This window comes from Pipistrellus kuhlii, unplaced genomic scaffold (genome assembly GCF_014108245.1).
Source record: "Pipistrellus kuhlii isolate mPipKuh1 unplaced genomic scaffold, mPipKuh1.p scaffold_m20_p_4, whole genome shotgun sequence".
Classification (NCBI taxonomy): domain Eukaryota; kingdom Metazoa; phylum Chordata; class Mammalia; order Chiroptera; family Vespertilionidae; genus Pipistrellus; species Pipistrellus kuhlii.
In genome coordinates this window covers 14,513,729-14,531,203 of record NW_023425540.1, presented here as the reverse complement: position 1 = coordinate 14,531,203, position 17,475 = coordinate 14,513,729, and the positions used below count along the sequence as shown (strand labels likewise).

At 45.3% G+C, this 17,475-nt stretch overlaps 1 protein-coding gene across 1 annotated transcript in view; it reads left to right on the top strand.

The window, feature by feature from the left end:
• The first annotated feature begins 2,455 nt into the window (after positions 1-2,455).
• RETREG1 (reticulophagy regulator 1) overlaps positions 2,456-17,475 on the top strand; it is a 99,674-nt gene continuing 84,654 nt past the window's right edge. The window contains exon 1 of the mRNA XM_036411243.2: positions 2,456-2,829. Within this exon, the coding sequence (XP_036267136.1) occupies positions 2,531-2,829 (299 nt within the window). The 5' untranslated portion in view covers positions 2,456-2,530. The remainder of the gene's footprint in view (positions 2,830-17,475) is intronic.

Below are 17,475 nucleotides of genomic sequence, written 5' to 3'. Positions count from 1 at the left end.
ATACAGAGATGCAAAATTCAGAAGAGAATCTTAGCCAACACACAGAGATGCAAAATTCAGAAGAGAATCTTAGCCAACATACAGAGATGCAAAATTCAGAAGAGAATCTTAGCCAACACACAGAGATGCAAAATTCAGAAGAGAATCTTAGCCAACACACAGAGATGCAAAATTCAGAAGAGAATCTTAAACAGCAAGGATACCCGCAGGAGTTTTAAACATGACACGTTCTTGAAAATATGGGACAAGGTTTATTTTAACCATCATTAGCATCCTTTTTATGTAGTCTTAGCACTGAATAAATTATGCAAGCATCACAAAGATAATCAGACAAAGAAAAAACACCCAGCTGTAGCACCCATTTGTATGTCTATGCCAGTGTCAACTCCCTAGACATTATTCCTTTGTCAGTAATAGTTGGAAGGTCGGAGGTGAAAAAGACAAATGAGAGCAATTAGTTGTGTTTTTATGCAAAAACAGTTTAGTGTAGCACTTTTTTCCTTAGTCATTTTAACCAAGAGAGAAAGAAAAGATTTCACATAAAGGTGGGTAGGAAGATTTATCAATTAAATAGAAATGATAAGGTTGCAAACCACATAGAACAAATGTAGTTTAGCTTTTCCATGTCCTGGTTGTCAACAGCTTTTTCTATGTCAACAGATCCTGACAGGAATTAGGATTTGGGGGAGGAGGGAGGGCTCTTGCAGACTGCTTTTGGAAGCATAGCCACACTGGTTTGGACGCTAGGATGTCTGGCTCCTCAGCTCCTCTGCCCTGAATTCTCCCCTCCAGCTGTGAAGTCTAGCGAACATTTTAGCATACTGCACCCCCTGGCTTGTACCCAGTGCTAAATAAAGGCCAGGTTACACAGTACAGCATCATTTCTTTTTGCAAAGCTCCTCCACTAGGGCCATGAGGAAGGACTGACACCTGGAAAAGATAGTTTTTCTTTTGTAAACAAATAAAGAAAAAACCCAATGGTTTCTACATTGCTTGCTCATTGTCAGCCAGGCCACTTTCTTTGGGGTTATCAGAGGGATTCTCTTCAAAGGCACGTGAGAAACCCCAGAGACTCTGCATTGGCTTCATGAGTGGATCATTCAAGAAATGTGCACCTCTACCTGCACCTTCACTCTCTCTCTCTCTCTCTCTCTCTCTCTCTCTCTCTCTCTCTCTCTCTCTCTCTCTTTTGGATCTCCCAAAACAGACTATTGCCTCCTCCCCAGCCCCTTCTCTACTTCCCTCCTCCTCATAGTCCAGGGCTGATGTCACCTACTCCAAAGAGCCTCCTGAAACCTGACTCCTCCCCTCCATCCCTAATTTCAGGTGCATGATTTAAGTAAGGACTGGGCACAGAGGGATTTCTATGACAGGTTTTTTTCACAATTGTTATTGGCCCCTCCTTGGGATGGGAGCTTCTGGTGGGTGGAAGCCACATCCACAGAGCTTAGCAATGGGTTGGGAACATAGTAGGTGCTCAATAAACGTGAATCCAGTCAAGGAGTAAACTTTCTAAGGTGTTACATACATACAGTAAAGTGCACACATCTGCAGTATGTACACAGAGATAAACGTATACAATGACCACCCCGAGGAACATTATAGAACTTTCCCCAGAGACTCCCTTACCAATGGGCTTTTTAAAATATATTTTATTGATTTTGTACAGAGAGGAAGGGAGAGAGATAGAGAGTTAGAAACATCGATGAGAGAATCATCAATCGGCTGCCTCTTGCACGCCCCCTACTGGGGATGTGCCCGCAACCAAGGTAGATGCCCTTGACCGGAATCGAACCTGGGACCTTTTTCAGTCCGCAGATCCAGGCTCTATCCACCGAGCTCATCTGAACCTCTTTCCAGTACCTCCCACCAGTGCCTCCCACAGACGAATGCGTGTTTTGGAGCCAGAGGACTTTGCCCACAGTTGGAGAGAGGAAACGCCCCCTTCTCCCTCCCCCTCAGCGTCCCGCCTCCCGCCTCAATGCTGGGGTCCTGTGTTACTGCGAATGTAAAAAAGAGGACAAGATGCTCTTTTGTTGAGCCACGTGTATTTTTCCTTCCCTTCTCAATCCCACTTTTATATTATTGCGGTCTTCGCACTCAGAGCTCTATAGACGGCGGCGGGCCAGGGGGCGGCCGGGGCAGAGACCCGCTCACCGTCGGGGCTGCGGGATGCGCGCAGGCGGCCGCGGGGAGGAAGTTGAGCTGTCCGATGGGTGCTGCCCAGCCCTGCCTCCCTCTGAGACAGGTAACCGGTGTGTGTGGGGGTCCTCTGCGCCCCCTCCGCAGCCGGAAGGGAAACGGGGTCCCGCTCCCTGGGTCCGGGGACCCCGCCCAGCTCGCTCCCGCCCCGCCCCGCCCGCCCCGCCCCGCGGGCTTGGCCGCACCCACTTCCCGGGGAGGCGCCCCAGTCACGGCCGGGCTGACGTCACAAGGCACCCAGCCCGGCGCCCCGCGGAGCGCGCCCCGTGTCGGACCCGCACCCAGGCGCGCCCCCGCGAGCCCGCCCCGCCCGCAGGCGCCGCTGGAGATGGCGAGTCCCGCGGCCCCGGAGCCCGCCGAGGAGGGATGCCCGGCTCCGGCTGCCGGGGAGCAGGAGCCGCCGCCCCGGGCTCCCCGCGGGGAGCGGGGGCAGCAGGCGCCGGAGGCAGGGGCGGCGGCGGCCCCCGGGAGGCAGGTGCCGGAGGCGGCGGGCGAGGTGGCGGCCGCGGTGAGCTGGCTGCTGGGCGAGCCCGGGCTGTGGCTGGGCTGCTGCGCCCGGGAGCTCCTGAGCTGGCAGAGGCCGCTGCGCACCCTCCTGGGCTTCGCCGGGGCCAACCTGCTCTTCTGGTGAGACCTCGGGGTCCGGGCGGGTGTGGCTGTGGATGTGTGGGGTTAGGGGTCATCCGAGAGGGCAGCCCACGTTGGGGCGCTTGGGGTGGCGGTGATCGCTGGACATTGCGGAATAGGAAGTGTCAGCCTTGCCCCACTTTCTTGGTCCCCTCTCTGAGCAGGTAGACACCCATCGCCACTCTGCTCCAGATGCGCTGCCTGTAAACAGTGGTCATCGTGTGTGTGTGTGTGTGTGTGTGTGTGTGTGTGTGTGTGTGTCCTGTCTCACGGGCCAGGTCGTTGGCTGACCCGCCTGCACCTGTACCACCTATAGGTGTGCCCAGCGAACTCGGTAACTTGGGCTTCTGCTTTCTAAAACTGCAGGTTTTGACCTGTTCCCCCAAAGCATGCCCGAGCACACGTGCTTGAACTTGTATTCGTTCTTGCACCCCCAGCAGGCATCTCTGGGCCAGCTTAGGGACATGCTCCAGACTGCCAGCTGAGATGGGCACTGAATGACTTGTTTTCCCCCTCCCCGGAGGGTTGGGTTTACTGTCTTTGCTCCCGGATTAGAGAGCAGGAGGCAGCCAGATGGATTATAAACACCTCCCACACCGGAGGTGTACTCAGTGTGGAAAACAGTCAGATATATATTTTTTTAGGTGAAGTGCAGAGAGAACACACAGGAATGGCTATGACAAGCCTCCCGACCAACAGGTTTGTCCCTCCATATAGACAGACCCCATCACCGGCCAGGACAGGGGACGTGTCTGGCTCCTTCCTGGAAGGACAGCCCCGTCATCTGATGGAGGGCGGAGAAAAGCCTTCTTTGTTTGCCACCCAGTCCTCATAACAAGCACGACCCACACCGTGCAGATTACGCAGGGCTTAGGTAACAGATATCTTGTTATAGGGCATAGATTTCTTAACCTTAAAGTCAGGAAGTAAATGCACAAGACATCCACACAGAGCCATCCATTTTCTATCTAGGTGAATCCAGCAACTCAAAGATGTTTTTCTTACAGATCTGTGCTAGTGCTGGCTTTCGCTAAAAAACTTGCTGTATCTTATCAGGGCCCTTGCATGTGAATTAACTTGACTTTGAGTCTCTGCTATCAGCATTTCTAGAGGTTTTTTTTTTCTTCTTCTTCCAAATTTCTTTATGCTGTTGTGAAGTTATGTGAGCACTCAAATAAGGAGAATATGTTACGCTAGATAGGTTGTGTCTCACTCATTTTTCCAAGGTGGGACCTATTTTGAAAATCATTTTTTCTTATTTTTAAATTTTATTTATTAAAAAAAAAAAGCTAATAGCCTTTTAGTTCAAAAGTTTGGAGGTACAGGAGAATAGACATTTTGAAAATCTCTTTCCTGTGTCTGTCTCTAATTACCCAGTTTCCTCTCAGAGGCAACCAATGTTACCTGTTTCCTTGTATCTTTCCAGATAATGCATATTTCAGCAGATACACAATATTCTACCCACAATGAAGAATACTGCCTGTGCTGTTTCTCTTAGTGTATCTGGGTGATCACTTCCTTGTTATTTTTTTTCAGCTGCATAGAATTCCATTGTAAGGATGTCACTAATTATTTAACCTGTGTGCTATTGATGAACTAAGTTTGTTTCTAAACTTTTGCTATCTCAGTGGCACATGTAATGGCTTTGTACATGCACTATTTTGCATATATGCAAGTATTTCTGTAGGATAGATTCCCAGACGTGGAATCGTTGGATCAGAGAGGACAGGCACTTGTAATTTTGATGGATCTCACTAAATTATTAGGCTTCCTTGGAGTTCTACCAATTTATACCTCAACCAGCAATGCATATAACTGCTTGTTTCTCTATACCCTTGCCAACAGCATTCTATCAAACTTGTTGATCTTGCAAATTAGATGAAAAGGATATCCCACTATGGCCTTAATTTTTATTTCTCTGGGGTTGAGAATTTTTCCTATGTTCAAGGGTCATAATTTTTTTTCTTTGCATTATCTGTTTATAAGTAATTTTTATCCATATTTTTAGTTGAGCCATTGGGGTTTTTCCTATTGATTTGTAGGAACTCTTTTTATATTAAGGACTTTAGCCTAATTTCTGTAATATGAGTTGCAAACATTTTTTCCTATGATGTATTCTTAACCTCTATTTAAAGAATGACTTCTGCATAAACTAATTGAAGGCATATTTGGCATTATTCGAGTGATATCTTCTATCCATTTGGTTTTATGAGTTCTTTGGAGAGGCAAACAGTGACCAGGCCTTCAACCCATTTATGTCTTTGATCATCTCTTTCATTTCTTTCCAGTTTGCAGTGTCTACATTCCATGCATGTATTTTCTTTAATAGGAAAATAATAGTATCACTTTTTGAATTCTGAAATACTTATTAATTGGAATTTCTGACTCATAAATTTCATTAAAATTTTGGACTTTTCTCCTTTGTTGTTTCTGTGGTTAAGCACTTTTTGAGGACATCATTTCCTTTAAATAGTGTACTTTTTGTTGTTGTTGTTGATAATTCTCACTTGAGAATATTTTTTCATTGATTTTTAGAAAGGATGTAAGGGAGGGGGAAGAGATACAGAAAGAGAGGAGCCCTGACCCATTTGGCTGCATGGACAGAGCATCGGCCTTCAGACTGAGAGCTCCCAGGTTCCATTCCAGTCAAGGGCATGTACCTTGGTTGTGGGCACATCCCCAGTGGGAGGCGTGTGGGAGGCAGCTGATTGATGTTTCTCTATCATTGATTTTTCTAACTCTCTATCCCTCTCCCTTCCTCTCTGTAAAAAATAAATTAAAAAATATTTTAATAAAAAAGAGAGAGAGAGAAGAGAGAAACATAGATGTGAGAGAGCCATATTGATTGGTTGCCTCTCACCCAAGTTCCAACCAGAGCCGGGGATTGAGCCTGCAATCCAGGTACATGCTTTTGACTGAAATTGAATCCAGGATCCTTCAGTTCTCAGGCCGATGCTTTATCCACGGAGCCAAACTAGTTAGGGCATAAGTAGTGTACTTCTTATTAAGTGATCTTAAATGATGATGTTAAAACATTCTGTGTCCCTGTCATTCTAAAGCTCCATATTTTTAATGAGAAAAACAAAAAGATCAAGGTTAGAAATACGAGGACCCCACATCTTACCTTAAGCAAGACTGATGATGTTAATTAGTATTTAATCTTTGTGGAGACTAATTTCAAACATATATTTTTGAATGATTTAATACCTGGTACCAGCAGTAGCTTTCAGGATTTTGGATTCGAGTTCAAAAGCTCTAACATATATTGCCTGCCCATTATCTGCAAGATTTTAGTACTATGAACTACAAAAACCAACATCGAGATATGGCCTTAACAAATAGCTCTAACTCAAAGCTGCGTGAAGCAAGTGTGTTAAAAGAGTCAGAGCAACCCCCAGCTGGTGTGGCTTAGTGGTTGAGCATCAACCTATGAACCAGGAGGTCACAGTTTGATTCCTGCTCAGGATACATGCCAGGGTTGTGGGCTTGATCTCTTGTGTGGAGCATTAGACAGCCAATCAATGATTCTCTCTTATCATTGATGTTTCTATCTCTCTTGCCCTCTCCCTTGCTCTCTGAAATAAATAAAATATATTTTTTAAAAACAGAATCAGAGAAAGAGTAGGTTATCCTGATGCAGTTTCAGGGGAGTGGTGGCATTGTGGACAGAAGAGGTTGTGGGGTCTTGGACCAGATCCTGATGGACAGGAATGTTTTGGGTAGATCTAGTACATGGTCAGCAGCCTTCCAGCCCTTAAGAGCTGTACCTGATATTTCAATCAGTATTGCCGAACTGATGTAATGGCACACGGATTGGTAGAGAAAAGTGGGGGAAATGAGACCGGCTAGGTGTCACATTTTGGGGCAATGGTTTCCTTGAGTGTCATGTTATGTGTATGGACTTGTCTTTTCTTTAGGCAATGGGGATAAAACAAAAGCCACCTCATTTATGTACCCATGAATATTATAATGGGTAAGTAAATCGTAGTCCATTTATTCCTGCCATCCCCCAAAATACTACAATATAAAACAAAGAAAATAAGCTACAGTGATAGGCAACAACATGGGTGAATTTTAAAAATGTATTTTTGGGCAGAGGAAGCACACGGTAATATGTGCAGAATGATTCTTTTTTTTTTTTTTAAAGTTTCAAATTGTGCAAAGCTGAACAGTATTGATTGAGGATATACACATAGGAGATAAGAAAGACATTCTTATTCCTGAAATCAAGAGAGCGGTTGTCCTTGGGAGGAGTGAGAAGGCGTGATCACAGAGGGACATATGGAAGGTTCTGGGGTACAGGCAGTGTTGTATTTTCTGTCTTGTGTTGCGGGTACATAGTGTTCAAGTTATAAGTATTTTATAACTGTGTATGTATGTATTCTTGTGTATCATCTATGTATTTTATGGAAAATACTAACGTATTAAATTATGCTAAGAAACAGTATTCACTCAGAGCTCCGAGGAGCTTGATCCAGTGCAGACCACATATAGTATATTGCTTCAAGAACAACATTTCCACAATAGATGGGGTATTTCTTAAAAGTACTCAGAGAGCTGTGTCTCCCTTATTGTGTCCATGAGGGACATGTTTTTAAATTCTTTCTCTTAAAAAATTTAAATTTTACTTTTTTTTTTTTTAAAGCTAATACCGCCTCACAGTTCAAAAGTTTAAAGTACAAAGGGGCCAACACTTTGAAGATCTCTTTCCCACGCCTGCCCCTGGCTACGGTTTCTTCCCAGAGGCAATCAGTGACAGCTGATGGTAAACACAACATAAAATGGAATGAACCCAATGAAACGGAACATGCCCGTTTACTTTTGGTTTTAAAGAATTAACTGTTTGCAGTGTACCATCAATAAGGCGCATAGACTCTTAAGTGTACAGTCCCCTGTCACTCCTGTGTAACAAAGGCAACCGAGACCCAGGCCATTCATTCCATCACCCCAGATGATTTCCTGTCAGTACCCACCCTGGGGACGGACCTGCTTTCCAGCACCAGAGATTCTAGTTGTCTTCCCTAACATTTCACATCAATGATACCCTCTAGTATGATGACTTTTGTGTCTGCCTTTGTTTGCTCAGCATACTGTTTTGAGATTCACTCCGTCGTGCCTATCAGTTATTTTTTTCCTTTTTTGTTGTTGACCAGGATGCCACGTCAGGGACATGCCACGATTTGTTTATTCACTTGTCGGTTAGTGTTCACTTTTCAGGGTTGGTTTCAGGGTTGGCTATCATGAATAAAGTTATTGAAAAAAAACCCCGACAGAAGTCTTTGTGTGAACTGTCTGGTTTTGGTGAGAGGAGTGGCAAGCTCTGACGCATGTTTTCTGCGGCCACATGACGGTTACCTTGGACAGGCAAGGGATGGAGCAAAATGCCCCTATTCTCAGTCTCCTGGCGGGTCACAGTGCTGAAACTGGATGCCTTCCAATGCGGCCTCCCTCCTGGGGCGCGCTGTCTCTGCAGCCTAGAAAGTGCCCTGATATGATTTAGTATTGAACCCACAGTTGGAGGCTTGGCATACAGGAAAGTCTACGCCTTGGGCTTTTTCCTTAGAGCATCTCGCATTGCATGACAGCATTACCCTCCATGTGTGTGAATAGTAAAACTGCAAGGACATGATTTGCCTGAGGTGACCGCACAAGGGCAGACCTTGGGTACTATGCCTTTTGTGATGTCTCAGGCTGGGCACCTGTGTAATCTGGAATGCCCAGGACCCACTGGGAGGCCTTGGCGTGCTGTCCTCTGGCGTTGGTGTGGAAGGTTGCAGGATCCAACTCGCCCTTGTTGTCAAGAGCCCCCCTATACCATCACTGATGGCTCCTCCAGCTTGTTAGAGGAAGACTGAGAGGGCTGAGCTTAGAAGGTCATGAGGACCAGGGGAAAGGTAGGCGTGCCCGGAGTGGACGTGGCCAGGAGTCATGGGACAGTGGTGACTAATATCTCTCTGTAGGAGGGACGGTCTACTGAGATTGAGAAGGTTGAGCCAGGACGAGGCTGGCTATATCTTTCATGGGGAAGGATAGCAGGAAATCACAAATAATTGGAGGGAAACGCTGGATGACATAGTTTTCCTGGCTTTATTTATGTCTGGCCATTTTGATAGGGAATACGTTTTTATCAGGTCCCTGTATTTTCATTTTTGTCCTCGTGGACCAATTTTTTTCAAGCTGCATTTTTATTTTCACGGAATAGTGCTAAATTTAGTATTGTGGCCACCTCTAGGCTGTATTGCATTAGTAGTCAGTATCATTGCTCGAGAAATTACAGAAGCGAGCTCAAAAGTCTCTGAGGCATCCACATCTCTTTACATACATGCTTTTAGAAGCATAAAACTCTTAAGTGTTTTCAAAGATTCTTCAGGAAGATTTTCATTTTCTGTTCTTTTAAATATAGTTGTATTGATTTTAGAGAGGCAAGGAGAGGGAGAAAGAGATAGAAACATCAATGATGAGAGAGAATCATCGATGGGCTGCCTCCTGCACACCCAACGCTGGAAAGTGAGCCTGCAACCCAGGCATGTGCCCTGACCGGAAGTCGAATCAGTGACCTTCTGGTTCATGGATTGAAGCTCAAACACTGAGCTCAAAGCTCGTCAAGATTTTCATTTTCTACATGCTTGCTTCTCTGCTCATTTAGGTTTATTAGGGAAGGAAATATTTTTCTCTTGGGGATGAAGGCAGCACTGCCTAAATGAAAACATGCTGGGTGAGGTGTGGCCACTTCCATGCTCCAGATGGAGTCTTAGAACTGAGAGAAGGAGCTGCAGCCACCCATGGGCCAGCCGGCCTCCCATCTCTGCCAGGACACTGAGCGAGCCTTTCATTGGGAGATAAATAGATGACGCCAGCACTCACTCAAGTTGTGGCCACGCCTAAGTTGCTGGATACACAGATTTGGCTGCTGTGTAACAAGCCGGTATTTATTTATTTTTTTTTTTTTTAACAAATTTGGGGGCACACTTTCTGTGGCCTTACACGATTCACTTGGGATACCTGCAGTGATCATTGATTTTAACAATGACCATTTGGGGAACTTTTTCTCACACCATCCAGCAAGGGGTCATTGTCCCATTTTGCAGAAGGAAATGTTAAGGTTAGGCCATTTAAGCCACTTGCCCCAAGGTGACAGTATGTGCCAGAGCTTGGATTCCAACCAGGCTTTTGAACATTTCCCCCCCCATCAGCTAGAGCCTACTGCAAGCGGAGTGTGATGTTATATGGCTTATCCCATATGTCTTCTACAAGACCGAGTGAATTTACTTCTCAACTTCTCAAAACATTGGCTCTCCCCCCCCCCCCCCCCCCCCCCCCCCACACACACAGCTGGTTGTCTCTTCTCTGCTTTCGGGAAAGAAGCTGATTTATTTTTTCTAAGTAAAATTTCATCACTAACTGCAGCTCCACTCCATCAGCTTTGTTTTCTGTTTTCCTGCGTTTAATTGCAAAAACCCAGAGTACATCTCTCTGAGCTGTCAGGTGGTCCAGCTTCATCATGTTTGGTGCCCTTTGGTGTTTGCCCTTTTGACAGGAGGATGGCTTTCTCTCCAGGTAAAAGGTCCTGTGGACCCCTGCATCTTCCCAGGTGGCTGTGTCGAATAGCACCTAAAACGTGTGTCATTTGGGCCGTGAGCCTGGGTGTGTTTAGTGTTGGGGATGGCATCCTGTCTTTAAGGAGCGCTGCTGCCATACCCTGGGGGAGGGGAGTTGGGCTGTTGGCGGGCATTCATGGCTGTGTCTTTATTGACAGCAGGGAAGGATGTTCAGGGACTAGGATCCCCTGCTCTTCTGGCTCATCTGCAAAGCCTTCCTGCTCTGCCTGCAGCTTTACTGGCCCGAACCTGCTCCTTCCGCCTCTGAGGCTCTGCCTGTGTCCACCTTGCCACCCACAGCCACAGGAACTAAGGAGAATGCCATGTTTGAAGTACTGTGCTTGTACAACTTCATTTTGCTGATACTCTTAGCAGTTTTTTTCTATTTGATCTTTTTAATTTCCAGCATTTCTGGAAAACTTTTGATAATGGGTCAAATGTATCAGGCTGCCAGTTTGAGTTCCTCTCTCTCTCTCTCTTTTTTTTTTATCCTTTCCCTTGGAGCCACCCCTGTCAGAGTCCTCACCCTACTATAGTGGTCTAGTGTGGTTGTCCCCAGGGCCTGCTGTCCTCTTAGGACATCTGCATCCGTCACCTCCCTCCCCCCATTCCTTCTCTCCTCTGCAAGAGCCTCCAGCGCTGGGCCCATGCTGCAGACGGGGTCAGGAGAGGTCACAGCCTCAAGGGGAGGTCCCTTTTCTTCCCCTTAAGAATACTCATGGTGGTTTAAGGCAGTGGTCGGCAAACTCATTAGTCAACCAAGCCAAATATCAACAGTAAGACGAGTGAAATTTCTTTTGAGAGCCACATTTTTAAAACTTAAACTATAAAGGATATGGGTAGGTACATTATTATTAACTTAATTAGGGTACTCCTAAGCTGGCCTTTGCTAAAAACAAATCTGATTGAGGCATGTGGCTCGCGAGCCGTGGTTTGCTGACTACTGGTTTAAGGTTTTCTTGTTTGCTTGGAGTCTCTCATTTCTGTTTGTTTTTCCCCTGTTACTGGACTCTTTCTTGGTGAACTCCTTCTGTACTGAGAGAGCACATTCTCCAGCTTTGAGCAAGTACAAAGGAAATGCATGTCTGGTAGAAGCGTGTGCAGGAAATATCTCTGTCTCACCCTTCCAGCTGGTTGCTAGTCTGGTTTGCTTTAGAGTTCTGAGTTGGAAATAACTTGCTCTTAGATTTTTGAAGCATTGCCCTTCCGGTCTCTCTTGCTTCCGGTGTTTACGTTTGAGCAGTCAAGACGCCTGTCCAAGGTCTTTCCAAGCTCTCGTAGATGATCGGTAGCTGGTCCAGTTATTGCTTTCTGATGGCTGGTATTTAGGTAAACAGGGAATTGGCCAGACTGCTGTATGATCACTAGTGCGTTAGCGCTTAAGGGCAAGCTTACAGTATTTCTTTTTGGCTTTCATACTTCCAAGACTCAAGGTTGGCCCATATGACTTTGTGGTCCATTGTAATCCTGTGGTACTTGAACACAGGGCTTCTGTGTGCCTCCAAGGGGTACTCACACAGAGCACAGCTTGCGTGGCATCCCCTGCAGTTGTGCAGGGAAGTTGTCCTGGCTGGGTACTGTGGGCTTTGCTGAGTCTTGCCCTGGAAGGTGGGCGGCAGGCCTGGCTTTGCAGGAACACATTCAGCCCTAGAACAGACTTCACCTAATGAACTGAAAGGAGGATAGGATCCATGCTTTGACTTTGCACGTGCTCAAAGCAAACATCCTAACTTGTCATAGTCCAGGATGCGGCCAGGATGTGCTGAGTTGGAAGAGTGTCACTGCTATTTACATTCTCGGTTTGGCTGGGAGCTCCAGGCCACCCAGGTGCCACTTTCTGCTGGTCAGCTCCCAAAAAAGCACTCTGGCACTTACTTTTGCTCATGTTTTGCGAGTCCCAGGTAGCAGAGATCAGCCAAAGAACCAAAAAATGAACCTATTAAAATCCTCTAGGACCCGGAGCTCCCCAGTACTTTGAAGGCACTGACCTGTTTTTCCGTATTTCAAACCGCTGATGGAAGATACTTATTTCTATGATCAAGTTACACCAGCTCTGACCTAGTAAACCAGGTTGTTTTGTTAGCAGCTAAACTCTTTCAAAAGACGGCGTCCCTATGAGGACACAAAAGGTAGGGACTCCGCTCCGGCTCCGTCATCACCTCATTGTACAGATGAAGAGACCGAGGCCCAAGTCCCCACTGTGAGCTGGTGGCAACAGGCCAAGCCTCGGGGCCTCCTGACCCCTTTTTAAAACTGCTGAGTGTTGAAACAAGCATGATGAAACCTAGGACGGCAAAATAATAATTTCCCTGGTGCCATGATCACTGCTCCGAGTTTTCAGGTCACTGTGGAAAATTTACTGTATCGGTCCAGCCACGTGTCGGGGGTTCTTGAAGGTCTGGGGCAGGAATATGGACAGATCTTCTCCGATTTGTCAGGATCCTCAGAAGCTCCTAGCTGTGAGCTTCAGACCACATCCTCCCTCCTTACCCCGGTCCACTGAGCCGAAGTTTGTTCAAAGTCAATTTTGACAAAAGGAGACAATTGAAGACTGTTTCTCTCTCGGTGGTGGCGCAACTTGAGCACATCTACCTGAAACAGATGTTTCACATCCAGTGAGTGGCAATATCTCCTTTTCTCACCCCATGAGGATAACTGCCTCCTGGAAACCTGTCGTAGGGAGACATTCTTGTCACTTGAGCATTCATTTCCTATTCGAAGGAAACATTTTTCTGTATGGCTGAACTGTAGACTGATCCTGTGTTTTCTGCAACAACCCCAGGACCCGTTAAAACAGGCATGGCCACTTTAGTAGTTATATTGGTTACCAAGGACAATTTAAGGTTTGTTTGTTTTGTTCGTTTGTTTTTGTTAATAAAACCTCTTAAAATAGCTGTTGACTTCTTCTCATCAAGCTCTCCGGTAGCTAGTACATATAATAGAAGGTGTTCACAAACAAAAACTGGGCACGCATTCAGTGTTTAAAAAAAAAATATCAAGCTTTCATGGGAAATAACATGTAAAAGCCAGGCTGAGAGTGTCCATCCGAAGAGTACAGTTAGGTGATGGGACTGCACATCACTGGGACTTTCAGCACAAGTCAGAAGGCGGCCTCGCGGCCTCTCGTCTGGGGCTCAGCATGAGCGGCATACAGTCCCAGTCCATCTCTGTATGTGGAAGCAAGGGCGGAGGAGCTGGAGGGGGGACGTTAGATGAGCCTCCTGCTGCAGTGCCATCCCTGCATTCTCCCTGGGTATCTGCTGGGGTACTGACTGAAGTATGAAAGCTTGCTTTCTGTTAATTTTAGGAATGATTATATATTTTCTCATATATTTAAAAGTTCACCTTTTACATTTAACTTCCCAAAACTTCTTGGGCAAATTCAAAACAGCAACTTGAATTGTTGTGTATAATATCAGAAAGTTTTAGTGAGAGACTTCAGCCAATTCATCATTACAGTTTATGCAGAATGGTACATGAAACTCAATCTTTTTAAAGTAAATGATATTTAAATATTTAAAAACACTTAATACAACTTCACTTTTGGCTCATGTTCTAAATTTGTTAGAATCCATTTTTAAATATAATCCAGTGTAAATGGAAAATATGATTAAAAAATTGCTTTTCTGTGTGTGTGTGTTTTTTTAAATTCACTAGTATTAGTGAACACCAGCTTTCATTCATCAAACTGGAAATTGGTTATTTCCACATACTTTATTGATTTTTTTACAGAGAGGAAGGGAGAGGGATAGAGAGTTAGAATCATAGATGAGAGAGAAACATCGATCAGCTGCCTTCACACCTCCTACTGGTGCTGTGCCCGCAATCAAGGTACATGCCCTTGACCAGAATCGAATCTGGGACGTCTGTCCACTTAACCAAACTGGTTAGGACAAAATTTTTCACTTTTAATAATGTCACTAAATACTGGATAGCAGAAAGTTCAGACCATTTGTATATTAGTGTCATGTATGTCTAAAACAGTGGTTGGCAAACTGTGGCTTGCAAGCCACATGCAGCTCTTTGGCCTCTTGAGTTTTTAGCAAAGCCAGCTTAGAAGTACCCTATTTAAGTTAATAACAATGTACCTACCTATATAATTTAAGTTTAAAAAATTTGGCTCTCAAAAGAAATTTCAATCGGTGTACTGTTGATATTCGGGCTGTGTTGACAACTGAGTTTGCCAACCACTCGTCTAAGACATTGGAATCTGTGTCTATGCTTTTAGCTCTAATGTTACCCATGAAATCTCTGATGTGCATGGAGATTTCTTGGTGCAAACAGGTGCATGTTTTAAGGCTTGTGAGCCCATGATTGCCACATACCTATGGCATTGAAGAGCATGGCTGAGGATCATCCCAATATGCCAAGGTTGTGGGTTTGTACCCTGGTTAAGGCACATATAAGAATCAACAATGAATGCATAAATAAGTGGAACAACAAATTGATGTTTCTCTCTCTTTCTCTCTCTCTCTCTCTCTCTCTCTCTCTCTCTCTCTCTCAAATAAATAAATAAATAAAATAAAAATATAGAGGATGGCAGTTAGAAGAACTCCCAAACATATATTGTGCATTGGTATAACTTTCCCTGTAAGCATGGCTTCTTAGACTTGCTGCGCCTATGGAGACGAGGATGCATGAGATATCGAGGCACCATCCCTTTGACTTGACCAACCACATCCTCACAACAGGGCTTTGGCCCGGTGGCAGTTAAGAGAGACAGACTGACATCCAATAGTACTGAGAAGCCCGGTCTTCCCTTAAAGAGAAATATTAATCTAAGCCAAGGACCCAAGTTCATGTTCTCAGTTGCTTCATGGAAGGTCTTCAAAAAATTGTGTGGAACTTTTTATGCTCCTCCATACATTTTTGTTTTTTCATTTTGGCAAACGGTTACTGTTATAATAGTGTGCTTTAGGGATTTAATCCTTGATGATTATGTCAGTTACATGCATGATTATTTGCATTAATTGATGCACAGTCATTTAACATACATTGAATAAACAACAATACAAAATGTATTTATTGAGCACCTGCTGTTGGCCAGTTAGTGACCAATTGCTGGGGTGACATCAGCAAACAGGAGACTGGACCCTTCCCTCATGAACTTTGCAGAGTGGTGTCAGGAAATGGTAAACAACGGACAGACAGATGGACAAGTAGGAATCAAGATGAGTACTAAGAAGGAAAAAGCATTACTCCGGGAAAGCAGTGGAAGGCTCTAAGTTGATTGCCGTCTGCCAGGGAGAATGGTTTTCAGCATGTGTGGCTAACGAGTGTGACCGTTGTCCATGGGATGGTATCTTGACTCACTTCTGTGCCTTTGCCCGGCTTTTGGATTTTACCTCTCATTCTCTTCAAATCTGGTAGCAGCACAGGCCTGTGAAGAAAATGTGGATCCTGTTCTATTCCAGCCTCAGAGTCCTGTTGACTGCGTTTGTGGTTGAACCGAGGCGTTTTCTTTTCTTGTTTGTGCTTAAGGGCAAATGTTAAAAGCACAGAAGCTAAGGCGCTCACGTGGAGAACTTAATGGGAAACGGTCATCTTTCCTTATTATGTATTCTTTTCTTCTTCTTCCCCGCCTTGTTTTTCACGGGCGTTGTCTGTCTTGTTTGGAGAGTTAATATGGGCCTGGAAGTCTCAGGTGGAATGATCAGCAGAGATATGTTTTCCGTTGGAGCTTGGTTAGGGCTGTGCTGAGGGACGGCTTTGTCTCCCTTGTTTAATTAGAGAAAGTTGTTAGGGTTGTTTCTACCCCTGGCACTGCCCTATGTGGGCATACAGAGGGAGCGGGGATGGGCAGACCTGCTGGGCAAAGGCAGCGCCTCTGACACACCCACATGAGTTTGAACCCAGCGTGAGGAGGTGGCTTTGTTCCCTGCTGGCACACTCCCAATCAACACTTCTCTTTCTTCCTGGTTTACAGCTCTGCCTTGGCAAACAATGAAAAGACTGGAAAGCAAGCAAACATCCCCCCAGAGTCACTTCTAACAAGTCAGGGTGGTGTTGCCTCTCAAAGGGAGTCTGGGTGGCTGTCTGTGTACTGGCTGCTGTGCTCAGTCCTTTGCTGTGCTTCCTGTTAAGAAGATATGGAAATGAGCTCTGTGTTAGTTTGTCTTCTGTGATTGGGGTAAAAGGGATTCTCATGATGAAACATGAAGTCGTAGCCTGAAGAGGTCTTCTCGGATCCCTGTTTGTGGTTTTCTTCTTGCATTTCAGCTCATGGCTTGAATTCTTGCAGGCTAGCCTCAGAATTGAGTAATCTTTTTTATTTTCCCCTTGCCAATTTTCTTATCTATTTGCATTTATTTTGTGGGATTGTAGATAGTTTGGCTCTCTCCACTGCTTTTTGGACTAAAATATAGTGGAAACAAACACGGAGATGGGCAAGTATATGCATGTGTGTGTGTGTGTGTGTGTGTGTGTGTGTGTCTGTGGCTGGGGATTAAGGGGTTCTGAAATGAGGTGTGAACTAGCTTCTAGTAAGGTGAACCCAGTTAAGTGGCTCAATCTTCTGAGCTTCAGTTTCCTCATTTGTAAAAGGTGAGGGCCTCAAAGAATAACAGTGAGGATCAGGGAGACAGCAGCCTTGAGGGACAGGAAGCACTCAAGCCAGTGCCTGGCCCTGTGCGGCCTTTCCAGAATCCTAGTTTCCCACAGAAAAATGTTCTGTTACATTTTGTGCCATCTACTGAAACTTATTTTAAAAATCACTAAATGTAAAAGAAGACATTAAAGTATTATTTTAAATAAAAAATAACTTTACAGCAGAAAGGAGCCCAAACCTAGTATACACACCCCCTCCATTGGGGTGTGTGTGTGAAGGGTGGGGGGTGGGGGCGGGAGAAGGGGGCACGGGGGATGACAGAATAAGCTGCCTGAACCGGATCTTTGCTTGCCTAGCTTCCTGAACCTGCTGATGGATCCAGGAGGTCCCAAGATCAGGGACCTCCTGGATCCATCTCTGTATCTTTGTCTCTGTCTCTATCTCTGTCTTCCTGTTTGTTTTTGTCTCTGTGCTACTTTTTAATTGGGCCCTTAGGAAAGA